Genomic DNA, 27520 nt, shown 5'->3' on the forward strand with positions numbered 1-27520 from the left:
CAAAACCATCCTATAAGATTGCTATAGTAGACCTCTATCGCGATCCTCTTCTTCCTCATTCCTCCCGACCGCGACTCTCTCTGCTTCTCCTTCGTTGATTGCAGCGACAGCGACCAGCGTTGGTTGCCGTCGGTTTGCAAGGGAGCTGGGAACACCGGCGACTCGGGGATCTGACTATCGGAGATCAATCCTCGCCGAAAGGGAGCGCTGATTGGGTGTGGTAGCAGCCGCAATAGGCGCGAACCAAAGGAGGAGAAGAAGGAAGGTAAGTTGATTTCTGGGGTTCTTGAGACTAGATCTATAGGTTTCCGGATTTTCTAAACTTAGATTTGAAATAGGGAGCCTTCTTGTTGATTAGTTGATACTTATTACCCTGTTGATATCTTGTTTCTTCTATACATGTTTACTCAGACTTGTATATCCTTGTTGTTCCTTCTGATTATCTTACATGCATTATTTCCTGTACCCACTTAGCATCTAATGCTCACTACCCAAACCCTTGTAGTGGTTGGTATGGTTTGAGACTTGTAGTATGGACATGGACTATATTGTGTTGGTTTGTATTCGTGGTATTCGTAGTTCGGATTTACGATGTTTTTCCATTTTGTCGATTTTGCTTATTGTGGACATTTTACATGTGATGTTAGTGGTTACGGCCGTGTAGGCCTTATTTTGCATGGATATGTGTATATGTGATGTGTTAAGGACGTGTAGTCCTTATTCCAGCCGCCTATGGCTGTGTATGCATGTCTGTATTAGGGGAATTGTCATAGTTACAGGGGAGATGCTGTCGAAATTTTTCGGACGACCTTCCCGAGACGTGACAATAATAGTGGTTGAAGAACATTTGTGGATCATGACAATTGGTACCTCGTCAAGGTATGCCAACGGCTTATTATTAGAATAATCTTCTTGGTCTTCATTTGGCAAGACGACCACATCCTGAGACCTTATTTCTTCCTCATCAGTCTCTATTTCTGCATCCTTTTCATCATAGTGAGGTGGTCTTGCCGATTGTGAAGCTGCATAGTTGCTGAAGCTTAATGATATTCTGCCATCCATTAGGTTTCTGTTGTTCACCTCTGATGGTTGCATAGGAATATTGACCCATGCGGGCTTGATGACCCAGTTTAAGCCCTGTAAGGCAGTGGTCGAATATCTGCGTCCCTGTAGAGCTTGTACCTCATGGATGGGTGAGGTAGTCCACAACTCCTTGTACTTTATATGCGAAGCCGACATTTGTGGTATTAGAGAGTCTGCCAACAAGTTCTCTTGTTCTGAGTAAATTGGCCTCCCCATTGTGCCATTGTTCATATCCCCTTGTGAGGATTGAAACCTGGATGTTTCTGTAGAAATCGCCAATAGTTAGCATAATATCAGGTATAACATATACCAGTTGGCTTCCTCAAGTTAGATCGACTTCCATAGTGGCTAGAATCGCCTGGTCCCCTATCCAGTGATTGTCCCGGAACACAATCAGGGCCATGGTGCCCTCTTCCTGTCTATGGAGGGTTTGGATGCGTACCTGCAGAACACCAAGATGTATGTTCCGATGGTGCACATCATCTCTTCTGGAATGATATAGTACTTCAGCGAGAATTATTACCGCCCATTCCTGCATAGACAATCTTAGTGGTACCTGAGGATTTATCGGCTGCTCCAGAGTATGTGCGAGGGTAGATTCTCCAGTGAGGCGTCTGCTCAGCCTCCTAGTTGTTTGCTGAACATTGTATATCCTTCTTTGATTTCTTTTGTATTCTCTTATTTGATCTTCAAATAAAGGTAGTTGAGTGGAGGGTTGCTCGGTTATTGCCCTTGTAGCTATTAGATCTTCAGCTTTTCTTGTTCCTGCTTTAGTATTTTGTAAGGATCTTTGAAGACTCTAAGTTTACCCTTTCCTTCCTTAGGTTTTTCTACGGGGCCTAAGGATAAATTCTTCAATTTCTCTACTAACTCATCAGGTATAGAGGTTGTTTGAACACCTCTTTTGGTCTTCTCCACAATAGTTTTTAGATCCGCCTGTATGTCCTTCAGGCTCTCGGCTATCTGAACTAGTAGCCGGAGCTGTGTATTATTCTGCTTGATAATAGCAAAACTTACAGAGGTTGGGCCTTGGAATTCACTTGGCTTTGTGAATCCAATAGCAGGGGATTCGATTTGTTCAATGACTTTAACTGCGTCTTTGTAGGCTAGGGTGTTCCTTGTAATGATGTAGTTGCACATGAAGTAGTCCACCTTTCGAGTTTGTTGAGTAAGGCCTCCACTCTTTCAAGCTTTCCGTTGAGTTCTTCTATTAACTTTAGCGCTTCCTTCTCAACGAGTTTTGGTTGTTCCGCTATTTCAGTAATCAAGTCTCATATTTCCTACTTTGTTAGTGGCTTATTTTCTGTATACACAATTGTTAGGTTTTTCAAAGCAGTTTTTAATCTCAAAACTTCCTTTTCAAGGATTTGACACTTTTCAAGGACGAGTTTGAAATTCTTCAAGTGAACCTTGGATGACAAGCAAGTTCGATCGTAGATAATAGCAAGGTTATTAGCTAACTGGTTTGTGGATACTTTTGTAGAAGAGGCAAGGGCAAGGTATTCAAGGTTGAATGTTCGGGAATTCTCGTATCAGTTTCGGATTTGACCATTCCCAGATTTCTGACATTTAAATCATAAACATTATTTGATGGTAATGAAGAGGGCAGTTCCTCTCCGGGTTCTCATACCGGTGTGCCCTTGGGTTTACTACGGCCTTCAAGCCTCTCGGTCAAGTTAGGACCTGTCCTTTTGTTCACCCGGTTTGCATAATTCATGTTCCATTTAGTATTTGTTACCATTTACTATTTGTTCTATTATCAATAAGTTTCACATTACTACTATTATCTGTTGTGTCCCGATTACACATCAATTCGTGTTCCATTGTCCTTGATTTTTTATTGCATTAGTTATAATGTTTTCAATGATTATTTTTAAAATAAATAATTAATCATATGATACAATAATTTTTTTTTAGATATTATGTATTTTAAATATTGCACCTGCCTAAAAAGATTCAATCCAGCCTCGTCTGTTACCACTTATGCCGTGACATTAACTCCCCTTCATGATCCAATTAACCCTTCAATTTCAGCACCATCAAAGGATTCATAAGGGTGCAACATGTTTTAATTTTGACAAAATCTTTGTTTTTTCCTACAGAGATTCCACACTTTATTTTTGTTTCCATAGGCATCTCAACTTATAAAAATTTCTTAATGTCATCTATATCTACCTAATGTCTGTTTTAAAAACTCTTTAATTTTCGGGAAGCTGTTGGTACTTTCAAATTTATTTAGTGGATGAATTATTTTTCAAGAAGACTCCAAAATTAATTATCAAAAATAAAAATAAAAACTGACACTTCATTTCTTCTCTTTCTTTGACTCTTGTTCAATGAGATTGTCTTAGGCACTTGACGTGTTTTAATTGCGCATTCTTCAAAAGAGACATCTTGACACCATAGAGTCTATCAAATGTTAGTGTCAAATATCAGATTTAGAAATGTATTACTTTTGTAAAAGGTGAAATTTGTCATCCCAACGGCACTACATGATCGCTCCCACGATCATCTATCAGAGTCTGAGGTAAATCGATAAACTGTAATTAACCACGACGGAGGAAGACATTAGAAATGTATTACTACATCATGAGCCAATAGTTTCGACTGAGATCGTTAAATGAGTTTAAACTTATAGAAATTTTAAAATAAGTAATAATTTTAGATCCTCTTAGCTATTTCTATTTAATTTTGAATTTTTAAGTTCATGCATACCAAAATTTTCAAATGCTCCTTAAAACATTTTGAGTTATATTGTATCTTTATTTTTTAATTTTGATCGATTTAGATTCATTTATTTATTTTTATTAAAATTACTATTATGGATTTAACATTGTCAATTTTATTTTTGATCAATTTAGATTCATATATTATTTTCATTAAAATTACTACTGTCAAATTTTAAAGATGAGCTTTATTGTATTCTCTAAAACCTTTGAAGTTATTTTATACCTTTGTTCTGAATTCAATTAAGATTCAAATAATAATGGACTAAAATTATAAATTCAAATGCCTAAATTTTAAATATGACTTCTTTAGCTCTTCAAATTATCCTATCCTATGGTCTTAATTTTACTATTTGAGTACAAAAAATTATATTGCATAATAAAAATTATTATATACATCTACGCTGATCAAATTTCAATCACAACCTCTATTATATTCTTCTCTAAAATTATCTTATATCTTAAAGGAATAAAATCCCTTCCATCCCTTCAAAAGAGACTACTCAATTATCATAATTTATCACTCTTTAAATCGTATGACGTTGACATTGAGAGGACTTAGAGTGAACATTATCATCTCTAAAATTATCCTATAGCAACCCAAGGCATGATGCAATAGTAATAGTAAGAGACAAAGAGGAATCCCATACAATAAAAATTCAAATATCACATTAAATATTTTCAAACTCCCGTTAAATTCGAATCACTGCTAACGTTAGGATGTCATATTAGAACCCACGCTTTCCAAATTTATTTGATAATCAATTTATAAGATCGAATCGTTGATTTTCAAGATTAGTCGAACTACAAAAGTTGAATATATGAATTAACAAAAAAAAAATCTAAAATTATCCTATACTTTTAATTTAATTTTTTTAAAATCAATTTAACAATTTTAACTAAAACGGCTAGGTTAGCAATTGTTATCGTATGTCCCAGTAATTAACATCTTTGCGGCAAATAGATTGCACTAAAATATTATCTAAAAAAATAATGTATAATGACCATCCGTTTGCCTGGAATTCTTTCCTACAATAACCAAAGAAAAGCATATTAGTTTCATATTAATTTCCTCTCCTCTTAATCACACTATTGGATAGCAAACCTGATCCACTATTTTTTGTGTTTTAAATAGAAGGAATTCGATTTCAAATTTAAAAGCAAACAAAGCCAAGAAATAATTCTGGAGTAGCATTCGCATGAGTGAGGCGAAACGAGACAAGGGACCATTTGGAAAGACAGTATTAACAAGGGAGCAAGCTACATTTTAACAAAATGTTTCTTTGTAGCTATCAAACGCCATATTCAAGTGCTGGTTGTTGAAGTTATTCCGAACATGTTATTAAGAACAGTTTTTAGATCAACTCTAGGAACAATGCTTCTTGCTTACTGGTCAGACCCAGCTCACTTAAAGAAAGTCCACTGTCTCCTTCAGTGAAGGCGCGACGAGGGTATGGTCTTACCTGTCGATTTATAAGAGTAAAACAACTTTGAAACTGGCATTAAGCAAATAAATGAAAGATCCACATATCAATACAATGATATAGTGTATAATGGCGTAACATGGTAGAGATAAACGGGGAAAATTCCCCTACCAATATGCCAATGATTTGTAACTAAAAAAACATACAAACAGATACTTGTGAGCCCATAAAATGATGGGGCATATGCAAAATGGCATTGAAAAGTTCAAAAGAACCCATAAAATGGTGGGGCATATGCAAGATAACATTGAAAAGTTCAAGAAAACAAAGCAAAGAGAACTGCAGAAACGCCTCCACGAATACACAGCAGGATAACAATTCGTGTAACTATCAGTAATATGCAAGAATATGCAAGTGCGCACAATTGGATGATCATCTTGCACGTACAAATTTGCGAGGAGTTAGATGAACCCTTTTTGTGATTATGCATACCGAAACCATACAACTCAATTGCAAATAGTTGCCTGACTATTTACTTTGCATGAGTTGACAACAAATTTTAATCTCTCAGGCATCAAAAGCCCGTTAATCTACACAATGACTAAACCTTCACAACTCTATAACAACTTATAAGCAATGCACCATTATTTTACACATTTTCCGTATGCTTAGCAAACTAACAAAAAAATAGAAATTTCAACTTAATTTAGCATGCTAAGACAGGACATCCATCAACACAAAATTCAAACGTCAAGTCTTCTATGGTTTACCCACAAGATGAATAGTTTACCCCCTTAAAATTATAATATCAACTCTTTTGTAATGTCATAATCATTGCACTAAAAAGGAAAACATAGTACATTGCAGTTAATGTTGATTGCTAGTGTCACCAGTATTCACTGGATTCAGTAGTAAGCACACTAGGAAACTAAAGCCGACCTGTTTTTCTCAGATAGATATTGTGACACTGCAAGGTTCAAATAGAAATTTCAATAATTTAGCATGGTCCAAAATCCAAAATGAAACAGCAGTGAACAAGAGGAATATGACGGGCAGTTAACCTATGTCAATTATGAAGCCACTTATAGTTGTGATTAGCTGATCTAGTGCGACTAAGTAGAAAATGTTTGATTATCTGTATTATGAACCTAGGAACCTAGGGACTGGATTATAAATACCAGATGGCATAGGATGCAAAATATAAATTGTAAAATGTATAGCTACAAGGATGAATATACATACAAGTAGTGGGGGAGTACCTAACATTGTTTACCCACTATCTAACATAGTATTCAAGCCACCACCATTGTTATACCAATCCATGCTGACTTGATTTCCATTCGATCAACTTCCGACAATGATAACTCAGCTTTGATTTTATCTCCATCTGTAAACTCCATGCTCAACGACTACTTTACAAGACACTCCTACTTGTGGTTGCCACATGATGCTGTCCTTTGCATGAGACGTCTGCCACTTAAGACCCTCTGCACTACAACTCCCACACAATGTTCTTCTATGCTGCTTCTGACACCTCCCATCCTCTGCGCATCTACATCCAGTGGAAAAATTGTGCCACACCTAGTGTAGCTTCCAGGAACACCTCTCATTATCTGCTGTCCTCCCACAGAAATGGATGTTGCCTCCCATTCTCTCCATGTGCCTACATCCTACCAAAGCTCCTTACACTCATCCAACATCATCTCCCATCTAGCATGACTTTTTTTTCACAATGTCATTGCCCTTTCTAGCATCGACTACAAGCCTTGAGGAAATTAGTACCTAGTTATACCTGGTCTCTTAGCAGTTCATTTATTCCAGCCTCATGAGGATCTTTCATTGCTTCCTCTCCGACTACGAGACTTGATCACAAGCTAGGGATCTATGCATTTCTCAGACCTATGACATCACCAATAAATTGAGTAAACTCTTTCAATTGTGGCAATCAAACAACAAGATGATACTCAGATTGGTGGATTCCACACCTACCTGACCGATGTCATTACAACTCCCGCTCATTTTAGATATTATAGTCATGTAGGGTTGCGCTAACAATGACCTCACTAGCATGTTCCTTCACACTGTCAATTCTGAGTAGAAGCTAGTGAAAACTTAGGTTTTGGGTGATTTTTCCATTTCACACCATTGAACAGGTATATTTGGATATTGCAACTTCTATCTCCATACTACCATCATTTTTTTTATGAAAGCCACACTACCATCATTTGATCCTATGACAAATTGATCTGTTGTGGAAGTGCAGTTATCACCTAGACGATCACATGGTGGTGGAGGTCATCAATTGTAGGAAATATTTAGTGAACCCAGAAGATCCAAGTGCTGATGCAGCTGAAATTTGGGAATATCAAGAATATCTATTACTCTCTCTATGCTACCCACCTGGCATTCCTTCACACATAGCTATTGTAATCTGCCAGAAGCCTTCCCCAAAGGATTCATCAGCCCACATCCACTTAGAGTTTTGTTCCACTATTGCAGTTCTGCTGAGGCATACTCATACTTCCTTCAATTCCAAGTTACAACGAATATTTCATCTCAATAAAGTTGCATCTATAGCAGATGGAGATACATCGATTGACTACTGAAACCATCCAGATCATTCCCCTCAGTTCTTCACTAATCTTCTTGCCCTCATATCCAACAACAGAATGATGTACGGGTAAGAAATTGTCCCTTCTAATTGTGATAAGTCATGCTCTGCTTCTACACATGCATATTCCATTTTTTTTTCCTTTTAAGGTGATGCACTTCTTACTACTTACCGGTTGCATCATCCCATTCATAATTCATTTTCCATGGGATATTCTATATCTTATTCCTTGTGGGTGTTCAACAGTGCCTACTCTGGCAGCTATTATCTCCTGGACAAATTACCCCAATGGTGCACCAAGCATGTCTTTCATTGTTAGTCAAAAGGGTTACCCCTTCTTTATCTCTTCACTCTTTCTAAGTCAACATAGATGTTTCCAGTTGTTACTCAATTGTTCATTCCCACATCTCTTTCCACCATAATCTGCATTCCTAACAACACATCTCTGAAGGTATATAACCAAGGCCAAGACCCAAGCATCCTTCAACACTTCCTCTAACTCTTTCTACCATCATCCTGAATCTTGCCTCTGATTTGAATCGTCCCTTGCTCTTTATCAAAGTACTCAATGATGTTCTAGTTCACACTTACTTTCTCACCATTATCATATTACCTTTCTCTCAATTTTAGCCTCAAAGCCAATTCTCCAACTATCTATAAGGCCCTTTCAGTTTGAGTATGCGACAGGGCATGATAGATGAAACAAATGCTGCTCTACTCTAATGAATGTTCGCCACTCTAATGGTACATGAGAGCTAAATCCGCTTTCTCTAGTGAAGTATATTGTTAAGTTATAATTAAGTCTTCACTTTAAATATTTTCTTAATGGTACGGTAGAGTAACTTAGAAATCGCTTGTGGAATGCACTTAGACTTGTGGAATGAATAATAATCTTTCATTGACCCATTTACATGTTCAATATCAAGAACCTCTTTCATAATTATTATCTCACTGTGAACTGAATAGAGATACAATCTCCATAGGTTTTGTTTGGAAAATTTCATCTGCACTTCTTCAATTTTGAAGGACTAAGAACATGAAATATCACTAATTAGTTCACCTCACCTCTTAGGCAGACACATCCTCATTGTCTAAGTAGACAACACCATCATCACTACTGATGATTTCGTCTCACTAACCCATCTACCAGTTTTATATCAATAGCGTCTTTCATGATTATTATCTCACTGAGAACTAAATGGAGTTACGATCTCCAAAGGTTTTGTTTGGAAAATTTTACTCCACTTTTTCGATTTAGAAGGACTAAGAACATGAAAGAACACTCAATAGTTCACCTCACCTCTTAGTTAGGGAGGTGCATTCTCATTGTCTAAGCAGACGCCACCATCATCGCTAGTGATGATTTCATAAGCAGCACACATCTAAAAGAATACTTTCATTAGAATTTCAAGATCAATGACTTAGAAGATCTACGTACTTCCTTATATCTATCAACTAAATATGTGCTTTATATGTTTAAGGTGGTTGTACAATGAGAATGCACTGAACACTTGTATGAATCCTAATACCAACACGAGCAACTACTACCAGATCTAGTGAAACTGACCTACCTCACAATTATAAGACCTAATATTTGATTTTTGATTAATATGATTAATGAATTTCTTGAGACCCTATGTTATTATATTTAGGAGATAGCACTACTATATGATCATTGGGAAGTGACATTGAGAAAGTATGAGAAAAGTCTCTTTTTTCAGGATTAAAATATTCATCTTTGTGCAAGTTCTCCCATAGGCATTTCACATCAAGCTATTGTATTCTTTTAGGAGGTCATCTAATTTGTTGAAAGAGCAAGAAGCAAACTCTGGTAGACAAGTTAAATACAAAGTCTGAGTTAGGATGAGATCATTTAGATCAAACGACTAACGAATGAGCCTATAGAGACATATTGTGGCAATCACATCATCATGTATATATTCTCAAATCTAATGTTTCATGAGAAGATATACAAAGAGATTGCCACTTTATCATAGAATGCAATTCAATTGAATCCAACTCAAATATTTTAATCTTATAACCTCCTTTCACTTACCATGTTTATTTTCAAATATAAGCCTACAACAATTGTATAGTCAATTGAATTTAAATTTAAAAGCAACAAGTTGCAAAATAATAATAATAATAATAATAATAATAATAATAATAATAATAATTATTATTATTATTAAATTATTATTATTATTATTATTATTATTATTATTATTATTATTATACCGTCCTAATATCACTTCCAATACTACAATGAGCATATAACCTGAGATGTTGAGATTGATTTCTCTACAAATCTATAAATCCATCTCGACTAATCACTAGGACTTAAACTTGGATAACACAATTATAACTCAACCATGGATAAGTCGTCAAATTCTTGAAACACTGCAATGCTTCAGCTGACACATCCTCTCATACTTTCCACTCTTTTTAGCGTTTTACCTCCTCCTAGCGATTAACAAACGAAATTGAAGGTAGAGTTATGGAAGAGAAACTTCATCATCCCAATTGACCATTTGTTGGTGCTTCTCATCTTCCATCGCCTTTGTTTTTAGTGTTTCATCTCTATCTCATTGCCAATAAATAAAATCAAAGGATGAGTCATGAGTAGAAAATCTTCCTAAATTGATTTCGAAGCTGACACAGACTCTATCTTAGTCAATATCATCGAAATTATGTTGGCATGCTCAACATAATGATATTTACATGTACCAACATAGTATAGGTATCGAATGGCAATCTTTATGATATTGTTGCAATTGTCCTAGCGGACACCGATCAACACTTGAAACTATGGCAGTAGCTAATGATCAAATAGCTACAACTAATTAAATTGATTACATAGGGTGAACTTAAAGAAATACAATTTAAAGAGCCAAATAAAGGAACAAATAAATACAAAACCATAAGAAATGGGGTTCGATAACTACTTGCACGTTATAATTCAACCCATTACTCTTATAATACATATGTTTAGTAGTGGTTAATTCTACCACTCTTAACAATAGATTATTAAATTAAAGAAGAACCATACAAAAATAATGATATCCTTCCAAAGTAAAAATTGTAAAAACATATATCTTTCCGATGTTATAATCAGAGATTGAAATATCGTGTCGAGCCAGTCGAAACGGGTGAAACATTTCGTTTCGTCTGCCGACCGACACAGGCACGACCTAACACCAAGCCCAGCCACAACCACGGAGGCATCGCACGACCCAGCAACCGCGCCGGAGTGGTCGCGCGACCCCAACGACCGCGTAGGAGTGGTCGTGCAACCCCCGTGACTATGCCAGAGCGTGAGACCCTGCGACCGCGCCGAAGGAGTCACGCGACCCTGACAGCCTCTCCGCGATCCCCGAGCGGCATCGAAGGGATCACGCGACCTCGCGGCTGTGCCGAGGTTGCGCGCTATGTCAGGAAAACGGAGTTCTTTTAAATTAAAATTGAACTTTAGTTGATTAACTCAATTAACTCCTAACTAAGATAGGAATAATTCAAAGATGCTTAATTAAACCCTACTAAAATTATCTAATTAATTATATATTTTATTTATTTTAATTTTAAGAATATATAATAATAATTTATTTATTTATCTCTTAATTATGTTATTATTTTTAACAAATCCAATCAACCCCTAGCTTAAATAAATAATCAAACATATTTCCTAAAATTTTAATCAAATTATCCCATTAAAATATATATTAATATTCTAATAAAATTTTATATATTCCTAAAACCCTCCGCAAAAGCAGCGATGCGGCAACGGCCTTCACGGATTTTATTTTTTGGTTTAGTTAATTTTTTATTTTTTAAATGTGCTTTTTAAAAAATAAACTATTATTAATAGTTATAAAATATTAAAAATTATTTCAAAATTTTTAAATAATTTTAAAAATTAATAAATATTTTATAAAATAATTTAATTTTTAAAAATAATTTTAAAATTAAATATAAATTTAAAATAATCTAAAAATTAAGAAAATATAATTCTTAAACATTTCAATAATTTTTTTAAATTAAAAATTTACAAATACATTCAAAAAATAATTTAAGATTTTCAAATAATTTTATAATTATTTTTAACCTTTTAAATGATTTTATAATTTTAAATTTTAAAAATTACTTATTTTTAAGATAATTTTTATAGCAATTTAATAGACATTATCTCATGAGAAAATATTGAAATATAAATTCAACATCTCAACATGTAAAGCATATTTAATAATCAAATATTAATAAAATTAATATGCATTTATATTTAATATTTAAAATTTAAAAAATACCGAAATTATATCGGCACAACACGATACAATACTAAAACTGTATTGTTCCAGTCTAGGACCAAAACTTCGACACGGGTCGAGATTTTAAACCTTGGTTATAATATAGAGCATTGAGTCCAAGTCTTGTCACTAGTACATTGTTAAATACAATGTCTTGGCAATTTTTAAATTATATATATATATATATATATATATATATATATATATATATATAATGCACGACATCATCAACCAAAACACCTCACCCAATAGATTGTTAAATAAAAAGAGCAAACCATAACAAAATCATGATTACACATATACCTTTCAAAGTAAAGATCTTAAAACACATCTCTATCCAATGCTAAGTATGGCATTGAGTCAAAAACCTCAAAGGGATACACTCGTCACTCGTATATAATCAAATACCATATCTTGGCAAAAAAAATTCAAATTATATAAGATAAAAAAACACATAACTCATCAACCAAAATGGCTCACCACATCAATCATTTTCTAGGCAGTTCATGCCAGTTTTAGAATTAGAATTACTATCTACCTAAAGAAGGCAAAATTCAGACAGTAAAATGATGATCAGATATTTCTGAATAGACTTTCAGAATTAACTACTTAAAGCAGGAGAAAACTCAGGCTGTAAAATGATGATCAAAATTTCTGAATACAGTAATTCAAAATATAATGCAGCTATAAGTAATATCAGTAGCATTAAAAGTCAAAGCATCAAAAATAAGTATTACCAATCTGTAGGAGCCAGGCTTAACCACCTTCCCAATATCAATGTAATCATAAAGAAACTGCAATTTTAAAGAGGTATTAAATATGAAACCCACAGAGATTTCACCATCTTTTGCAAAAGACTGAATCAGAGATATCTACCTGAAGCTTGTCAGATTTCAAAAAACGACGCCCTCGGCGACTGCCATCAGGCATACGCACAAGCAGTGTCACAGCATTCACATCATCTGAAGGAGGTTCTTGTGGCAAAGATGATGCTTTTGCAGCAAGCCTCCTCTCAAGTTCCTGAGGTAATAAAAGTGTTACCACAATGACAGGAACATTCAACTCTTCATGATAAGACTCAACAAACTACTCATTGATCTGCAGAAGGTTACTTTAATCCATTAAAACAGGAGAATGAATTTGAAACTTACAATAAATTTTCAAGGCCAGAGTAATGACCAAAACAAATCAGAAAACAAAAGATCACCAGAAGCAATTGAGCTATCAACAACATTAGCTTTAATTTGCAGAATATGTTTTACAAATACATAAACATAATTTGTTTATCAAACTAAATATTTTGTGTTACTGTCATACTATTCTATCAAATCTCTATTTCTCGAAATGTGTCCCAGAACATCATGAATAAAGATCATATAGCTACTGGTCTTCAGTTGAATTGTACCCAAGAAAATACAAACAAGTGTGGATAAGTCAATACATCTATTCTGTTCATTATATAAATAAATGAAATTCCCTCCCTCCACCTGATATATAAAGGTAATTTTAAATTCCTGTTGCACTAAAAAGAGCAACAAAGTCAATAATGATTAACCAAATTTCTAATTGGCATGCGAAAAAATCTACAGAAGCAAAAGAAAATCCTAAGGTACATAACTAAAAAAAAAAAAAAGAAGGTGCCAACAAGATTTACATATAGTTGTTCTCAGTTAATATCAGTATTATCCAATCTATTCAAAGGTAGCAAAAAACGTTCAGCATACTGACTGCAAATTTGAGTTTGATAAGTGTACTTAATTCAGGTTAAAAATGAATTTCCACACTAGGATAGTTAATCAAGATATATTCTATAGCAATTTTATCTAGTCTTACCTCTTCTTCGAGATGCTTCCTATAAGTTTCTGCTTCTTCATGTCTCTTCTTTTGAAGGGCTGCCTCCCTGGCATTGGCTTCTTCTAAACTGCGGAGCTCAGCATCCTGCTGAGCCTTCAATTCTTTTTCTCTATCTGCTTGAAGCGATGCAAGATACTCATCATCCTGTGATCATGAAAACATTACTTTATTTGGACACATCAACAACGAGTGAATAAATAAAGGACATATTGAACCTGTTGCTCCCTTAACAAGCGTTGTGCCATAAGCGTAGGGGAAGGAGGACGAGGTATTTGGCGAGTTGGGTATTCAAACTGAAACCCTCTTTCATCAGGAATACCACCAAAAATTGCAGCCTCAAGCATGACAGCATCATCATGCTCTTGAGAAGAAATTCCACCCCACTTAATTGAAAAAAGAAAACAGAAAATTTTAGATTTGTGCAAATCAAGGATAATACGAAGAACAAACAGAATCTTTTATAATCAATGCCTGATCTCTCTCAAAAGCATGGCCATTAAGCTGGGGGTTTTGATCAATATCAAGCCATGGAGGATCTGAAGCACTATAGCTTGGCTGTCCAGAGTCTGTAGGTTCTGCAATTACGGGAGCAATTTGCCTGGAACGGTGTCTCAATAAAGGTTGCTCCTCCATGTCCTCAGCTTCATCCAAGACTAGTGGACTTTTTCCTTCTGTATTCACTTGACTTGAAGTTCCACTTTCCGCTGAACCAAGCCCATGCCTCCAACAACCAAAAAATATATATATAGTAAAGAGAGTCCATTATTTAAAAAATTCATATGATATATCAAATGTTTCTCACAAAAAGAAAAAGAAAGGAAGAAAATCCATAGCTAATGTATCAAAAAGCTTGGTTTAGTGAATATTTTGTTGGGACTGTCAAAATGTATGCACTAAAATAATATTTATGTTCAGGAACCCAAAACAGATTGCCTGGCTAATGAAACACTAAGAGACATCTAGAGATTGCAACTTCCCTTAGCAAGGCATGACCATCGGTCTAAGATACCATATCAACAATTATCACATTTCAAATTATCAATGACTATATACATGCAGTTTAATCAACTTCAGTCAATTTAAACTGAAATACTAATCTTAGTGTCATAAACTCTATCAAAATCACAGCATTTAAAAGACTGAAGAAGGTCCTCAGGGAACTTCAAACTATAAAAGGATACCATGCTAAATGCCAAGAGATCTGCTACTCTTCAAATTGTGTCCCATCTTAGCACGCATAAGATGTTGATCGTGTGCCAATGTTATATTATTTAAAAATTTTTAAGGGGGTAATTGTAATTTCTAAAACTCTTTGGACTGTTTTTTTGCAAAACTGCAATTAAAATCCCACTGCCTTATTTCTCCTTCTCCCACTGTGTTTTCTTGCCCTAACCCTAATCTTCTTCTCCAAAAATGACGAACACCATTCACCTTCTCCCTTTCCCTCTCCCACCTTCTCTCGTCCTAAACTCCTTCCCTCTTCATGTCGCTAACGCCTGCCGCGTAGTAGCTGTTGCTGCCACCACCAATACAACACTAGCAATCACTGTTGTATGTCAATGTTGTTGTCACAACAACCCCGCGACATCATTGTCCTCGCTTTTCACCTGAAATTTCCTTACGAAGAGAACCTCAATCGAGAGTCCTTCAACCGGAGTAATTTGAACCCTATGCTTTGCGGACTTATTTCTCCTTCCGCCACTGTGTGTTTTCTTGCCCTAACCCTAATCTTCTTCTCCAAAAATGACAAACACCATTCACCTCCTCCCTTTCCCTCTCCCACCTTCTCTCGTCCTAAACTCCTTCCCTCCTCATGCTGCTAACACCAACCGCGTTGCAACCGTCGCCACCACCACCAACACAACACTATGTTGTTGCCATCACAGTTGTACGCCAACGTTGTTGTCACAACAACCCCACAACATCATTTCCCTTGCTTGTGACTTGAATTTTCCTTACAAAGGGAACCTCAACCAAGAGTCCTTCAACTAGAGTAATTTGAACCCTTTGCTTACGTGAAGATTTTCCTGCTTGTTTCATTGTAATCATCTTGTGCATGATTAAATTCAAAATATTAATGACATTAATTAGCTATGATAAGATTTTCAAAAAGGGAAATTATTAACAGGTTGCTTCATTATGAAATGGTAAGTAAATAAACAAGTTGTAGTGGATAAATTTCTTGAGATTTAACTTATGCTTTTATTAGGTAGAAATTAGTAGTAAAATCGTACTTCTATTGATGATGTCTTTTATGTTTGGTTGTCCTTTTTACATGCTGATTATCTATCTAATTGTTGTTGCTTTATTAAAATTTATTCATTAGATTTCCAATAAACAACTTGAAATTTAAAAGCAACATTGGGAAGCTTAGTTCCTCCAGAGGAATATATGTGATCAAATAAAATAATTAATTATGTTGATTTAGTCACCTAAATAATGTGAGACAACTTCGATTCTTCGTTTTAAGAAATTATATAATTTCTCAATGAAATTAACAAGGAAATGAATGCAACCCTTGTACCAAAGAGATACGGTTCAATAATGTTCAAGAGGCACAAGATTTTTTATGCTAGAATGAGAATTTAATAAATTCCCGTAATTGTAGAATATTGATTTTGCACTCTGAAAGAGTTGCGCAAACATGTATATAAAATAAATTAATTACCTAAATTGTATAACATTAATTTTGCGCCCAGAAAGGGCCCTTAAGTCTTTTCGTGCATTTATAGGCTTCAACCATATTGTGTGAGATATTTTACTCACTAAGTGGATTATGGGTCATTCATCCTTTTCGTTCACTCTATATATATATAGGTGCATCCACATGATGGATTTCAGTGCGAGTGGATTGCAAATAGTTCACTCTCATAGTTTTTTATCAAATGGATTGCGGGTAAGTCACCCTCATATATATATATGATGTGATGTGTTCACATATCATGTGGATTATGGATCTTTCATCTTTGTATATACGACACCATTTTAATGGATGGACTACAAGTCGTTCACCGACTTAATAAATTGTGTTGATTCTCGTGTAAGGCTTGACTACAATTTCTGTAACATTGAAAAAGGGAAAACAAGGGCAATTAAAGACTTAATTAAAAATTGAATGTAAGAAAGATAACAAGATCAGAATAATGATTAAATGATGTTAAAGAATATGAAAACAAAAACTATAAATTATGTCGTTGCTTTCTATTGATTTGTTTTTGTGCACTTCTTTTCTTTCTCCATTTTGCACTATGTGCTCAATCCCCCTTTTTTCCTTTGACCTCCAAATTTGCAGACTTAGATGTAGGATGATTTTGCTCAAAGATGCTCAGCGATGCTCAGCAAGAGTATTGGAGATGGTTTCTATTAGAGTCCATAAATTATTTTCTTATATTTTTATTGTAGCGATTGCTACTCACGCATTTTTGGTATTTTGGTATTTCAGTGCATTTTTTTCATTTATCACTCGTCATGAGTTTAGCAAAGTCATTATTTGAGTTAGGATATAGTGTTAACATTTTCTATTTCATTAAATAAATCGTTATGTACTCATATTTGTTACAGCTTAGCACATCCTTAGGGGTGTTACTCAGTTTTGATGCAGTGATGGATATTATCCAAGCAAGAAGGCTATCCTTATATATGGATGGAAGTCGGATCTTGACAACTCTGATATAAGATAGTTGTGAATTCAAATTATAGAAGCCATGTTGATAAAAGAATATCTGAACAATTCAATTAAAATGGGTAAAAAATTAAGGTAACATTGTTTTCATGTATGCCAATCAGATGAGAAAATATATGTGCTCAACATCTATTTCACTTGTTCATACAATCTTTATCCACTGACCAATACATGAACCAATCCTAAAGAAAGAGCTCAAGATGATCATTTTTCAATTATAAACTGATCAATCAACATATATAGAGGTTCAACATCCATCCAGTAAAATTTTCAACCCTTAGCAGTGATGAGATGCCAAACATGTTAATGCGGGTATTACATGAAAAGAGATGCTGAAAATAGACAACTATCTAACAACTTCTGTTCAATCTCAAGACACCATTCTTTGCATTACCACATCACCGTCATGCCTATGTTATCAACATAACAAGTCATCCGTTAAAACATGAACCAAAGCTTCTTATTGGCATAGGAACAACAAAAATATTTGATGAATAAGATTGTTAGAAATGGTAAGCCTTTGTGAATTGTTTCCAATATTGAAGCTTTAAACACACCAAAACAATCTTCAAAAGAAAATTGTATCTCGTATCGAATGTCCCATCTATGTCACTGAAATTATGATGTACAAGTACAATTACATCAATAAAAAAACACCATTAAAGTGAAGACCAACAAGGACAAAATAATTTGGCCTATTGTTTAAGTTCCTCCATTTAGCTGTCATTAAGGAACAAGAATATGTTGTGGCAAGCCAATCTTCAACTGCTTGCTTCTTCAGCTACATCTTTGTTGTTACTAATAAAACCATGATGTAGATTCATCTGAAATGTCAATATTTTGGCTTCCATGTCCTTAAGTTTCTAAAAATGAGTTGCATTTGTGAAATCTTGACTTAAGCCACTACAAGAAGGCAATGCAGACAAAGCAACCAAGAAACTTCCCCCCAAAGAAAAAGGATGGCATACTTCAGCATATTTAGGTAAATGCAGCTATCACCCCATAAACCCTAAATCTTATTAAGTGCTTGGAGTATTTCAAGAACTAAAACAAATCTAGTTATTTATCATTCTCTGCCTGTCTACAATACAGAATAAAGGGAAAAGGTAATGGATATCCTTTCCCATCAATTCAATGAATTAAGAGTGTATCAGCTCATTTCTGGTTAATCTCCAACAGCAGATATCAGATCAGCCAAATAACATGAGGCCCTGACTTAAAGAAATTATGGATAATATCTTCTGTGAATTATTAGAAACAAGAATCCATTTATTCACATTTTATCAAGATGTTTATTTTTTATTGTGAATTAGAAAATAACTACAAAAACCATCAGAGCAACCACTGAGAGAGAAAAGAAAGTGAGAGATATACACCTTGTATCAAATGCAGCAGCAGATCTAGCCCCTTCTATTTCCATAAAAGATGGATTCTCCCCAAACTGTCCGCGCAATGCTCTTTCTTCCTCTGCTGTCTGTATTTTAGAAAAATCAACATAGAATATAGATAAGATAATGACTCTGAACTACAGTATGAAAGCAAAATAGCCACCTCCAAGGACAGTGAGACTGCTCGTGCAAGATCAGTATCATCTTGTGCAGGTGACTTTTGGTGACTTTCCGAGTCCTATAACACCATTGTAGATAAAATAACCAGTAAGAAATATGATAAAATTTCAACTAAAGTTTAACAAATTAACAAACTATTCATATACATGTTGCTCAGCTTCTCGCTTGGATGCTTCAATAGCAGCTCTGATCATTTCTTCTTCTATATCATTGTTATAGTCAATATCAACCACTGGAGCAATGGTTGATCCAATATGATTGTCAAAAGAGGTACCCCTGAAGGCATTAGTACCGCGATCAGCATGATCCATGTCCTCATCTTCATCATTGATAATAACAGTTCCGCGAATCTCCTGACAATCTGCAGTTTCATTTCCAGTTACATCTTCAATCCTAGGTCCGATACCAGAAGTGCCAACTTCTCTATTGTCATCCTTGAACTCAATGGGCACTTCCCTCACTTCCCTTGGGTGTGAAACCTGAGGGCCATGTGTAGGGAAACCAGAAGCACCTCTTCCATCGAAAAGGTTTGGGAAAAGGCCAAAGGTTGAATCAAGAAGAGTGTATGGGTTCGTATCTCGAGAAGAAGGAAATAATGGAAGAGAGGACCTTGGAGGCTCATTCTCAAGAGGATCATCTATGTTCACAAAATCTTCATGACGAGCGACTCCTTGATTCATGCTGTATATTAGAGAGTGGTCAGCAACAAACAATTTCATGATAAAACGATCATTTCTGAAGTCACAAATACTTTGCATTGACAAACTAGCAAAACATACTAATACATACTTAACCCTGTCTATTTCACCAAAGTGGGCGTTAATAGCACTGTTCAGATCCCCATCATGTTCCTGAATGTCATTGAATAGATATTAGCAGCAGAAAGTTCAATTACTGATTGAAGAAAGATAATCTCATCTAATAGGTCGGAACAACAAAGTTCAAAACGTCAGTAAATATCATTGAAATTAGGCTCTCACAATCATACAATTAAGTATATAACAGCATACATATAAACAAATATACATAATACAATCTGATAGTTCCTTAAATGAATTGAACATTTTTAATTGTACAAAATGCACAAAATAAACAGAATATAGCTATTCCTAGAGCTAAGATTGAAATGCACTTGCACAAGAATTTGGATAAGCACACAAGCTAGGCTACATATCTTCTTTACCATGCGGTACTATGAAAAGTTTGAAATCTTGAGCTGAAGTAGCATTTTAGTCCCCAGCCAGTTTGAGACATGCAGGAAATGCCGAGTGTCAGTGTCAAAGGTGTGTCAGACACCAAAAAAAGAGGAGAGGGAGGAATGAGAGATAGGACAATGATCTGTTTTTTTTTTGGATGCCAAGGAGGAGGAAGACTTGCAGAAATCACACCACTGCATGAAGGATTCATGGAGTTGGAACATGGCTTCTTTTGCTCGTGAAAGACTCGCAAAGTCAGCAGAGGATTCCAGATGTCACATCAAGGTTCATTGAGGACGCACAGAATCCAGATTCCGCTTCTTTTTCCTTGTGGAAGCCTTGCAAAGTCAGTCATGAAGTCGACCAAGGGTTCTAGATGTCTCAGTGAGGTTTGGTGAGGGTGCGAAAAAGACTTACAAAGCCTGGACTCCACTTCTTTTTTTAAAATTATTATAGAAGACTCACAAAACCAATCGATGGTTCCATACATTGTGTCAAAGATTGTCAAGGGTTTAGTGGTTACAATTGTTTTGTGTGTTAGTAGGCGGGCAAAATTTTCCAATATTGAATAGGACAAAACAAATTTTTAAACCATCGGCACTAAGCCAATAATATTGTTTACAACGAGCATGAAAATCATTTCCTGAAAAATAGTTTTTCTGCACAAGCAAATAAAAAAGAAAACTCTTTAGTTAAACTTTGAAAATGACACTAGTTTCTTAATCTAAGTTATTTTCCAAAAAATAATGATATTCTCCTAGTGGCTTTCTCATCCTTGAGTAGAGAGATATCTAGTTCTTAAGGGTAAAGTCCAACAGCAAAAAAAGACATCACAGTACTGTTTGCTCACTACTTGCCAACGCTAAAATACTCACCTAGAATTGACATAAATTCATTGAAACCAGCATCCTAAGGACGTTAGTACCTTTATCAATTATACCTTTGTCATCTTGATAACTATTGGTGAAAGATTCAATGAGTTGAGACCTAATGAGATAGTAGATTTATCTTGATCATCAAGCAGCTGATCCTGCCTTTGGCAGACATTGGCAAGCATAAAGGATGAATAGTAAGAGTGGGAATCATCCCCTGGTGAAATCAATGAGAAACTATGAGCCAGCTTCAGGATGATATTGAGAAGCGAAAGAAGTAAACCTAGATTTAATATGAAGGTAGGCCAATTATAATCTGAAATTCCAACCTAGTATGAATTTGAACTGATATCATAAAATGGATTGACAATTTGATGAAATGCAATAGAGAATTGAGAGAAAATCAAAAAATAAGAAACTCGTGACAACAATAACTACTAGGACTGGAGCTGTGAGATTTAGAAACAATTTTCAGCAGGAAGGTACATCAAGGGGAATCACAAACGGTGAGAAAATCCTGGTGCAGGCCCTTGTCGTGAAGTCAAGGATTAACTGAACCAACTTTGCTCTCTACCTACTCATCCAATAGGCTATAACCATAAATTCTAAAATCATATAATCCTTTACAATACTGCATTTCATCCTAGAGCCTGTTTAGGGGCAAGGCGATAATTCAATAAAGCTTTAACCAAACTAACTGGAAACTGAAAACAAAAACTTGCTAGAGAAAGCCAACTATGTTCAAGAATAGAATTAATAAATCATTGTCAACCATATACGCAAAATACTTTTACTAATACAAACGACCAGAGACGTGATATTTTCCAGTTTTCTCATTAAGCTTGACCTCGTTGCTAACTAGATGACTTCATGAAGTTCATGTCAACAGCTCAGATGTTTCTAAAAAAGTTCCAAATAATACTCGCATTATTCCAGAAAGAAAGTAAAAAAAAAGATCAGAATTCAGAAGCGGAAAGCATAAGCGGTGAAAAAAGTTAACATAGTAAGAATATTAAATGAGAATTGCAAATCCACCAAGCTCAAATCAACCTTAAAACCTTGGTTTAGAAGTAGATAGGAGAATCCAACATCTTCCTAGCAACGAACAAAGCGCAACAAAATTTATCACTCCCGTAAGGAAGAAACGGCATTCACACAATCCTGGCTTAGCCAGAACTCACAAAGAGACACATATTCCTCACCCCCCATCCAATGGGTAGAAACTTAACGTAAGTTAACTATTATCCCACAGGAAACAGGAATCAAGTTCGCAAATACCATCGCAAACTGCAGAAGGGGAACAACAAGCCTAACACCAAATCAACAGAGCAAGAAGGGAAATCGATGAAAACCTCGTCGAGGCGGCACGAGACCGGATCGTACCTCGAGTTTCTGCAGCGCGATGACCTCGGTGGCGCCAGTTATGCTGATGAAGGTGTCGATCGCTTCGCGCGAGGGCCTCGCCATCTCCCCCGCACTGATCAGCGTCGAGAATGAGGTAGAAGCGATCCGAAACGAAGGGCGAGGAATAGCAATCCGAGCGGTGGCCGTCGAGCATACGAAATTAGAATGCCGTGGAGCGGAAGAACAAGAGGCGGCGGAGAGAGACTTAAAAGGGCTTGGTTGCTTGAGAAAGGGGAGAGAGGAAGATAGCGGGTTGCGGTCTTGCGGGTGGGGCCGAGCTTGCCGTCGTTGGATCTACTTCTTGATTCGTGTGGTTGAGTAGCGGAGCACGACGACGCGTAGACAGGTCGGTGTAACGTGGACGGTGGAGACGACGAATCATATTATGATTCTTCTTTATAATAAAACAAATATACATTTTTTTACTAAATTAATTTCTATGATCTCATTTATAATCAGCTAATTTTATTCGAAACGATCAACCTTGAATGAAAAAATTGCAGATCCATTCTATGCCACACAATGCTTCAGATGTCAGTCCACCTTTTGCAAAGTTTGCTGCCTATGTAACGAGAATTTAACAGAGCTGCATGCTTTTGGCATTTTATTCAATCAATCTCTTTCCACTTCTTCGGGGGGAAAACAACTAGAAACAGATACATAACCCTGATTGAGTTCGAGAGCAAGATTTATATCCAAGGAAACATCAGTATGGTCGTATTCGACTAACTCAGACAGCAACTTACAGATATCTAAATCAGAGAGGGAAGAAAAAACGTCGCTGCAACTTTAGTACTACTGTGATCTAATAACATAAATGATGACTTCGGTTGATTGGCGATGAAAATGATCTGACATCGTTTATGTGCTGCAGCATCAGTTAACCATTGATTCCGAAGATCCGGACCTTGTGCATGTTGGGGAACTTAGCAATCACCAAAACCGCCACTGCAAGTGTGTTCAGGAATAGCATTGGGTGTCGGTAGTCAGTTGTGTGCGAGGCTATGAGGTACCTGCCCAATCCAGAACGCAAACATGAAAGTAGAAACAAAGGGAAGAGAAGAGAATAATTGTGCTCAAGTTTTTTAAACAGTCAAGTAACTTAAGTCTTAGTTGGTTGTTAAAGTTCTTTAGAAGAGTTCTACAGGATTAAATCATTCACCAAGAACCATGAATCTAGCTAAACAACTATAAGCCTCTTCTATCATGCCCTGTATCATGCAATAATTTAAGAACATGAAATCACATGAACAGTAAGAAAAGGCTGCCAATAGCAAGTAATTAGGCTACATTTTTCGCAAGTAATTGGGCTACATTTTTCAACCTTTGCAGCACCTTGTCAGGTTCAAATCATGATTATGTCGAGCTCAGGCTATGTTTGTCAATTCAAGTTCAAGTATTTGACAGAGGTATGGATCGAAATGTCTGATGCATGACACAACTATTTCTAAAATTCCTTACACGTGATCCACCATAGGGATACCTAATGTCCACTTGCTGAGCTGGTGTTCGAGTGTCATCAACACAGATTAGAAGGGGGAGATGAAAATACCAAAAATTAAGTATAAACATTTGGGACAAGTGTATGTCAGACCTTGTTTTCAAATATAGCATTTCTTGCTGCGTCGCAAGATTTATCAAAATATCAGATTAAATCTAATAGCTACAAACAAACAACAAAGATTAGAAAATTTACAATTTTCAACCAACAATTTTTCTTTCCTTTATTGCCCTACCATAGCTCCTCTTTTCTTTAGTGGTACTGACAAATTTCAGCTACGTTACTCTGACTTGTTTATAAGGGTAACTTGGGTGTGAATCCAAGTGTCTGATACGGATGTTTATTACAAGTTTTTAGATGAATAGGAATATCTAGTATAAGTATTCAGCATTGATCTAAATACTTTCAGCAAGTTATATTCCTATGCATTAGTAATTAGCAAGTTGATACTATATCAAAAATACACCACCATGTTCAACTCCTGTTGCACTGATGATTGCCAAACTATATCCTTCATTAACTCATGTTTCAAGTGTCATACTCTTGTATAAATCATACAATATTTGATGCAATGACATATCTCCCAACTCTTCTTTGTTAATTCACTTGGTTATGCTTGAACATTGGGATTTTGGTCGCACAACCATATGGTACACACCAACTTATAAAGAGGCAGCCCGGTGCACGAAGATCCAGTCAATGCAAAGTCCCAAAGAAGGGTCGGACCACATTAGATGTATTGTATGCAGCCTACCTTGCATTTTGCAAGAGATTATTTCCGGGACTTGAACCCGTAACCTCAAGATCACATAGTAGCAACTTTACCGTTGCACTAAGTCTTCCCTTCTAGTACATGCCAACTTATAAATGAAGAAAATTAACAAGGATCAATATCTAAGCAAACAGTTGCTGGTATAACTAAACTAACCCTGCATTAGTTCTTATAGACCTTGGATATGCTCCTTCTTCCTGACTCTCTCTTTGAAACTAAATGCTAAAACAGGACTTCCAAGAATCTAGCCTTGAACTAGTCTGAAATAGGTGAATCACCAAAGACAGCACAAGTGAATCTAGTTTTCGGTTTCATCCCTGTTATGCCTGCTTCAGGAAATCATTAGACAGAAGCTTTCAACCCTAAAACTTGTGCTAGTTCCACTTTTAATTTGCAAACCTTGCATTGAAGCCCAATCCCAAAATTACTCTTTCCTGTGGTCACTTGCTAAAGGAAAGAGCCAAAATTTGATCACTATGAAAAAACAAGGTAGAGAGAGGTGATTTCAACTTGAACAAAAAACAGAAATTGGAAAGCACATTCTCTGATCATGTGCTCTAAACTTTTCCGAGATAAATCTAATATGGGAATTTAGAAAAGACGATAGATAAACAAACCTAAAAGACATAGTTGAGTGTGCTAAACAAGCATTCGAAGATCTTACTAAAATACATGAATATCATCTATGAAAATTGCATGTTGTGGATTTTTCTAAATTTCCACGGAAGAGGTTTCCTGGGACATGGGTGTCATAAGCAAATACAGAACCAAAATTTGACTTAAGAGAATTGCAACGGTAAACATAAACAAGCTTAGAATTGCAACAAGAAACATAACAAGCTAAGTGTTAGCAGTTAACACCATATTGCCTATCAACATAAATAGCAATTGCTGAGATGGTTTTCATGTGGGAAATTGAAACTATTGGAAGAACTTAGAAGCATAATACTTACAGGACAACAGGTACCACAGTCAAAAATTTCCTGTTACGTGTTAGTTGCTTGCCATTATCTATCTGCTCCCACCAGGTCAAGTTATTATATATACCCTGATCTTCAGCAAACGGAGTACCCTTTTTCCAGTGGAAGAAGTAATATGTGACCTGACAAACAATCCAGTTAAAAATTACACGCAGAAAGACAAAAAGCCACATATGAGACTATGCGTAATCAAGTAAACATGGAAACTTGTGAGCGAACAAGCTCAGGAAACATACACAAGAATCAGTTAATTCTTAGGAAATTGACCTATCTCAGATCAAGATAAATATAGCAGGTGTAAATTACAAGGACAACGTGATTGTGGATCAGCAAGTGCAGCTAATAAAATACCTGAACATTTCATAAAGAAGAAAGACATATCGAAGCATCTTGCGAAATCGTTTACTTAAAGCTCACGAAAATAAAGAGGATGCAAAATTGTAATTACTGATCCCAACTCCTCCACCGCATTGTATAGCATCGATCAAACCTAACCAGTTTGGAGAGGGGCAAAACCTTAATTTGCGCCATCAAAAAAGTTCCTCCGTGGTCATTTCTAAAATGCTCTCACCTTTGATCCATATGTTATGTTCTGTAATCGAATCAAATACGCCACAACATCTCGAAACTCAACATTCAGAAACCCTACTATTGTGAACATTGGGAACGAGATCATGAAAGGGGCAAAAGATCAAAACTTTGGGGTGAGCAAGGGAAATCGGTGCCGCCTACCGAGAAGTGGAAGAGATTGACGACGGTCCAAGCCATGCCGGCGGAGCAGCCGAAGAAGGAGAGGACAAGGAGCCAGGCGAAGAAGAGTATGAATATGTAAGTGGTCCAGACGCCGGGGTACATGAACCACTCAGTATTCTTGTTCAGATCCGGCGGAGGCACCGTGTGCACGTAGAGCTTCGCCATGGCGTCACCGCTTACACCTTCTCCTCCGTCTGGGTGGTCAGATAGATACGGAGCTTCCGGGCGAGAGAGGGAGGGAAAGGGAAAGGGAAAGGGCGAGGAGGATTTATACCATAATGGAGAAGGAGGAGAAATGGAGAAAGGATCGATGGTTCAAAGGTTGGCGCTTGGCTTTTGGTGTGAGCAGGCGTGGAATCCGTTGCTGGGTCTCCGTCGGCGTCTGCGGACGAGATCAGACGGCAAGGCAAGGACGAAGCCAATTCTTTCGCTTTCCAACGAGTGCGCAAATTGCATTTCACCCCCCACATTTTATTTATTTACTTTCCAACACATTTCCTAAAATTTCTTTTTCTTCTGCATCGATGCCCTAATGAGGGAGAGACGGATGAGCATGGCGGGATACCAGACGGAGGAGGAGAGAAATCGATTGATTTTCGCAAAGAAGAAGGTGGAAGAAACAGAGATGGATGGACGGGGAGAAGATCTCCATCTCGAGGATCACAAGGAGGCGCGACCACGGCCACGAGGACTTGGAAAGCTCCAACGACGAAGGGAGAAGTCCAAGGCCATGGGAGGAAGATGGAGAGCGACAATCATTGTGAAACTGGAGCTGCCTCTGACTGATACAGGC

General features: G+C 36.3%; 2 protein-coding genes across 2 annotated transcripts; both read right to left on the reverse strand.

Annotated features, from left to right (window-relative positions):
• Positions 1 to 4976: 4976 nt before the first annotated feature.
• Positions 4977 to 22919, reverse strand: LOC141817769 (plant UBX domain-containing protein 8-like). The gene is made up of 11 exons (XM_074705399.1): positions 22701 to 22919; positions 20039 to 20100; positions 19396 to 19930; positions 19233 to 19307; positions 19058 to 19155; positions 14471 to 14720; positions 14215 to 14382; positions 13979 to 14143; positions 13022 to 13165; positions 12883 to 12939; positions 4977 to 5272 (listed from the first exon to the last, which is right to left on the reverse strand). The coding sequence occupies exons 1-11, from the start codon at positions 22782 to 22784 to the stop codon at positions 5165 to 5167; spliced, it is 1746 nt and encodes a 581-aa protein (XP_074561500.1). The 5' UTR covers positions 22785 to 22919; the 3' UTR covers positions 4977 to 5164.
• Positions 22920 to 23288: 369 nt separating this feature from the next.
• Positions 23289 to 27116, reverse strand: LOC141817771 (uncharacterized). Its single transcript, XM_074705400.1, has 3 exons — positions 26707 to 27116; positions 25948 to 26096; positions 23289 to 23734 (listed from the first exon to the last, which is right to left on the reverse strand). Exons 1-3 carry the CDS (start codon positions 26890 to 26892, stop codon positions 23602 to 23604), a joined length of 468 nt encoding a protein of 155 aa, XP_074561501.1. The 5' UTR covers positions 26893 to 27116; the 3' UTR covers positions 23289 to 23601.
• Positions 27117 to 27520: the final 404 nt, after the last annotated feature.

The sequence above is a fragment of the Curcuma longa genome, unplaced genomic scaffold (genome assembly GCF_044706935.1).
Source record: "Curcuma longa cultivar G26 ecotype Majalengka, Jawa Barat unplaced genomic scaffold, ITB_CL_G26_1.1 contig_21819, whole genome shotgun sequence".
In the NCBI taxonomy this organism is placed as follows: domain Eukaryota; kingdom Viridiplantae; phylum Streptophyta; class Magnoliopsida; order Zingiberales; family Zingiberaceae; genus Curcuma; species Curcuma longa.